Source organism: Aplysia californica, unplaced genomic scaffold (assembly GCF_000002075.1).
Source record: "Aplysia californica isolate F4 #8 unplaced genomic scaffold, AplCal3.0 scaffold00358, whole genome shotgun sequence".
In the NCBI taxonomy this organism is placed as follows: domain Eukaryota; kingdom Metazoa; phylum Mollusca; class Gastropoda; order Aplysiida; family Aplysiidae; genus Aplysia; species Aplysia californica.
Genome location: NW_004797628.1, coordinates 687800 through 693689, shown reverse-complemented (window position 1 = coordinate 693689; position 5890 = coordinate 687800). Strand labels below are relative to the sequence as shown.

Here is a 5890-nt window from a genome sequence, read left to right as displayed (position 1 = left end):
GAAAGATCTTGTCAGTTTGTTAGTGTTTGAGCGCTTAATCAGCTGTTTTCACTGTATGCTTCCTGGGAAGCTGAAAATGTTTCGGAGTGTTCTATGGTCTGCTGGGGTAATAATATAGTGTAAAGCGCATAGAGCCTGCTGCTGTTGAGCGGGGATATGCGCTATACAAATGCTATTTATTATCATTATTATCATTAAAAATGCCAGAGATAGAACTTTGTAATTTTGAGGTAGCCAGCTGAAGCTGTTAAAATTAAAGTGAAACACTATTGATGAACATTACAGGCCGAAACTTCCTAAGATCAAGCCATTGAAACCGCCCAAGCCCCCCGTGGTGAAGCCACCCCCTCCACCTCCGGCAGGCCCCAAGCTACCACCGCCACCACCTCCTCCTCCACCCCCACCCAAGAAGGAATTACCTCCACCACCACCACCGCCGCCCCCAGAGCCAGAGTAAGTCATAGTAATTTATTATTAATATTAACCCCTTATACTGCTGCGTGGACGTACACGTGCTCGCCAATGTTCTCCCAAACTGGTTCTCTGCCATTTTTTACCCTGCTGGTTTTTAATTTATTTGGGGACCTAGATAGAAGACGTATATATATATCTATAACTTGTGTTTTGCTTAATATTATTCTCAACAAGTGGAAATACTCTGTGGCTTTGTTTAAATCTATCTTGAGTGAACATTTTATCTTGCCTGTATAAACATAGTACTAAAAGGATTAATACTGACAAAAATGATTTGCCGAGAAAAGCCAAAAAGACCAATGACCTCTCCATCTTGTTTATATTTGAAAACGTGGACTAAATCCACATTAACGGATCAGTGAAGAAATGCTTACACATTTGGGTTTGGAAATTGTTTATAAGATTATAAAAGAAGTCTGCGTTATGAAATCGTTGTGAATCGTTGGGCGCTTTCTTCAAGTTGACGGTTCAGCCTCCAGACCCTGGAAAACCGATCGCTGTGAGGAGCTTTTTAGCAAGTGTTTTACGGCACTTGCAACACAATATGGTCATATAGGTGCCGAAGATTAGATTTAGTTTTAGTAAGGTTTTACAGAGCTCTCAACTGCATAAAGTCATATGAGCGCCAACGGGTGGATGTCAACAAGAAGTCTAAACGAGGAATTACGCTTACTCTCCTCACCTCTCTAGCCTCAACAGCACATAGTCTGCATCGACTATCAATTTAAAGCTCCCAGGAAATAGCAGTTCACAAGAGAGTGACAAACATACAAAAGAAGTAGAGGAAAAATGACGATCGTAAGGATGAGGAAAGAAAAAGCAGCAGTTCTCCCTATGTTGTTCCGGCACAGTATGAACATGACATTGATAAATCAGCCCATTTACAATTCTACAGTGCATAAGAACATGTTGATATCCCCCCTTTGGAAAAGGCTTAAAGACACTTCAGTCAGTTGCACTGCCCTTGGGGGGGGGGGGGGCAAAAGTAGTGGTGTTACAAAAGAGTAACAAACACAACAAAGAAGGAGGGGGGATAATGACAATAGATGTTTAAAGGGATAGAAGAAGCAAATCCCACCAGAGCACCTAACCAGTCACCTTGGGAGTGAGGAGTGTGGCGGCGCTAGTGGGCCTACAACAACTACAGTTATTACAGCCCGAAAGCCCTTACATTGTTTCTAGTATCATTTCTAGCTTTGGAATTTACGCAATTAAAAAATGTCGATGGTGAGGATAACGACAAAGTATTACATTTTCTTTGAACGGTTTAATTCTAATAGTAATAATAATAAGGCTATTGTTATTATATCATTATTATTATTGCATTTCCTCCATTAGGATTGTTATCCATTATATATTTTGGTAACTTGGAAACACATGTGTCACTTTATTATTATTATTATTATAGTAGTAGTAGTATACTTGTATCATACTTGTTATTATTATAATTTTTACCAAGAAAGACAGCCTACAACTACAAAATGTGTACTTAGGCTACCCCTTTTTCATCTATCTTTTTGCAGGCCAGATCCCTACCTGTTTGGCTTCTGGAAGGAACGTAAGTCTCACAGCATGATGGTGATAATGTGATAATTACATGTTCCATTTGCTCGCTTTTAAGCACAAGGGGGCTATCCTGAAAGAAGCTGTTTGAGAAAATCGAAAATAAAGTTTTTGCTCCTTGTTCGGTTTCTTTTTAAAGACTAGGAACGTTTTCTCTATATATACAACCAAACAAATATTCACACCAATGGAACCAACTTCTCCTTTAGTAGGGCAATGCCCACTTTTAGTGTAGGTCAAGATTTCTGGAAGCCCCCGAAATTTGGGTTAGCCTGTATGTCCTTAAAAGCGACCATTTATGCATTGTGATTCCGATTGCTTTTTTCGAGCTTCGATGACATAGTGGACACCAAATATTCGATGAAAGTTCTCCCCAATTGGAAATCAGACTCGGTTCTCCTTCATGCGACGGTGAAGCGCCTAACACTAACCACTACCCCACAGACGCTGGTTTGAAAGAACACTCCTTTCAAGAGTATTATATTTATGTACTTGCAGTATATATATATATATTAATAAGGCGTAGGGCTTGCAACTTAATGTTTGTGTGTGCTTAATGCTTGCCTTTTTTAGCTGGATATTGCAACATTGCAAGGAAAGGCGTACTATTTTAATCCATTTCTTCCAACTTACGCATGTTGTCTCTTATATTATATTTGTGAAAGTTCGTCAAGATAGGTCCTCATGACACAGCCCGATTTTTTATTTATTAATTTCCTGAATTTAGAAAATATATTTGACAAAAAGCTCCCGTCCTATTGGCCTTTGTAATTATTCCAGAGAAAAATGAAACAAATCTGTGTAGCTGTCCTTCACAACGGAAGTGCCGAAGTGATATTTCGCGAGGCGCATTTTGTTTTGAGAGTATATCTAAACCTTCTACTTTTTGGCATCTCTCAAGATTTATTACTCCATTCCAGTAGAGTGTAAATATAGTAGGCCAATGACTTTCACTTGATGTTAAGGTACCGATCATTCCTTTCATCGAAAGGGGGCCAGGCTAGTATTGTACCTTATATCTGCAAATCAAAACCTGGTAAGTGCCCAGTAGGCAGTAATACTCTATTTTCCTATATTATTGTTGTTTTCTTTTCTTCTTCTTTTTTTTTGGGGGGGGGGGTGCGGAGACGGTAAATTGAAATGGACTAGCTAGCCAATGGAACAGTTGTGAAGTCGTGAGAGTTTGACCCTTGGGGATAAACAACTATTCGTAATCATAAACTCTTACGGTCTCACAAAAGGTCTATAGTTTCTCCGTATAAATTTCTTTTTTTTACAGGCTTCACTGATCAAGACATCAAGACCAACAAACCTGGGCGAGACGATAAGCCAGTGCCTATTGAGAACATGCCCTCAGACATAGTCTGGGGCAATGAGAAACCCCCTGAAAACCTCAAGCTGAGCAACCCTGGCCCATCTGGCGATAACCTAAGACCCATTGCAGATGGTGCTCCTAATCCTAATCCTACGGGCGGACCGGGTCCTGAAGCAGCAGCTAAAGCACCCAAGAAAAAGTGCACCATTTTGTAGATTCTCTGACACATTCACTAGTGCCTTAACACATAGACAGCACCGAATCTATCAGTTAGCTAAGCTAAATTGTTTTTTTTTAAAGATTTCGTATGCTCAACACGAAGTTTACTTTGTCATTTCAGTATCTATATGATATCCAGTAAAGAGTGAGGAACTTCCTCTGGAAGTCTGGATATTTAAATTTGTATTTGCTTGTTTTTGCATCATATTTATTTCCATGCCCAGCAAGTTAGAAAGTATTGGTCGTAAAAAAGATAAAGGAAAATATTACAAGACTCCAATTCTGTTAGCTGTTTCAAGCATCAAAACTTGGCCATATATGAACAATTTCAATGTCTACACCCACACTGGCTTGTACACCAGTTTTCCAGAATAATGAACACTATCCAGTTCTGTTAAATGGAGGAAGGGCATGCGTTACTTAATTCAGTAGGAATAATAAAGGCCACTACAGTCAGGGCACCCAGAAAATGAAATAGTGATATCGCGAGCCGTATTTGAGAAAAACCACTGGTATGTTTGTCCTCACTTATCATGATTTCTTTACCCTGATGCTAAGAAGTTCTTAATTTAGTTCTATCATGGCCAAATCAATATTTAAAAAAGTACCATCACATATCTTCTTCCTGATCAAAATGAACAATGTGCCACACTGAAATAGAACTTAGTTAATATTTATTATATAACCTACACTTACACAACCTGTTGATTTTTTTTAAATATCAAAAGCTACTATTCCTAGTTAGCAGCTCAAATGATGTAAAATAATTCCATTCTGCAACTCCAGATTTATACTTTTGTTTGTACATGCAAAGACAATAGAGATCACTAGAAAGCATGATAAAGTAAGAAGGTGATTCATTTTTATTTACATATGTTACATTTAATGAGTCACTTGTTATAGATATCTTATCCCTCCATGTTCATTCTAGATCTCTAGCAAAATACAATTTTTTTTCAATCTGAGAAAAGTTTTTAAAGTTTAATTTCGTCAGTACTTTGATTCTTTTAATAACTGTTTGTGATTGCTTGAACACTAAATATAAAACATGTAAGCTACTCTTTCAGAATATCTAGTCAAAAACTAGAAAGGAAACCTTTTCATTTTAAGTAAAATACAAGAGATTCTGTACTGTAGTAGAAAGAGTGTGATGTCATGTTTACCAAATTTACTTACCGCATTAAGTTTTTTGTAAAACATTGTTGAGAAACTGCAGAATATTTTGTTTCTAATAAAGAGTCACAAACAACATAGATATATATCTTAATTGTTTGCTTCTTAAAAATGATAAAACAGTATCTATAATAATAAGTAAAGCATAAGAAATTTTGCGGAGCTACATATGCACTTTTATTTCAGTAGAGGAATCTTAGAGGACACATCATGGAAACTGAGGACATAGGTCTAAAATAAAGTGTTTAACTACTATCTAAGAAAAGCCAGAAGCTGTTGGTGCAGTAGACTGCAGATCAGCTGATGTCATTCGGGAAGTGAAAAAAAAATCAACTCATCCGAAGTTCAACTCAACTGTTGGGACCTGTAAAGAAGAAGAGATGCAGGGACCCGAGAAAAGCACCAACTTAACTGAAAATCAACTCAAGCAAGTTCAACACAAGCGAAACCGACTGTATGATAACATGATAACCTTCACTAGGAATTAAACAAGTCAATTAGAACACAACTGGTCATAAATAAATAACATTTATTAATATTATGATGAAAAAACTCATTCATCAGTTAATATGTACATCTTCTTTACCTGTATAACATACATTCCTCTTAATTATTGCTTTTTGGCATAACAATAGTAAAGTCTTGTAAAAAAAAAAAAAAGCAAAAACTTGGATATAATATAGTTTAAACAGAACAAATTCACAACAAACTCCTGGAATATAAAATCATTGAATGGTGAAAGATCAGACTGGATTCTTTTCATTTATCTCAAAGCAACAGATTTTTCAAAATAAAAACAATTATTCTGGCTTCAGATATACAAAAAATGAGATACCTGAGATACTACTATTCCTACAGTCTTTTTAACTTAACCTCCTCATATCTTTTCAAATTAATTTGATTTGCATGAAAATTAGAATACATTTTCTTGTTATGCCAAAAAATAGTGGTGCAATTGATCGATCAAATTTTTCGATTAACCGAGCAAGATTCTTGGTCGAGTAAATCGACCAAAATGGTTTCTTGACCGAGCAAGACATCAATCAAACGCCAAAATTAATTGTCGCTATCAAACAAACGCGAAACCCATATTTTGTCATTGCATCGTTTTGAAAACCAGCAAACTTCAAACTTTTAACAAAATGC

At 36.7% G+C, this 5890-nt stretch overlaps 1 protein-coding gene and 1 long non-coding RNA gene across 2 annotated transcripts in view; both read left to right on the top strand.

Annotated features, from left to right (window-relative positions):
- Window positions 1–3567, top strand: part of LOC101850897 (protocadherin Fat 1) — a gene marked incomplete at its 5' end in the record, with an annotated part of 20024 nt that extends 16457 nt beyond the window's left edge. The window contains 3 exon segments of the mRNA XM_005103104.2: window positions 286–453; window positions 1998–2032; window positions 3317–3567. Of these exon segments, the coding sequence (XP_005103161.2) occupies window positions 286–453; window positions 1998–2032; window positions 3317–3567 (454 nt within the window).
- LOC106012385 lies at window positions 415–4828 on the top strand. Its single transcript, XR_001185016.2, has 3 exons — window positions 415–453; window positions 1998–2032; window positions 3317–4828. It is a non-coding gene; the product is annotated as an uncharacterized LOC106012385 (long non-coding RNA).
- The last annotated feature ends 1062 nt before the right edge of the window (window positions 4829–5890 follow it).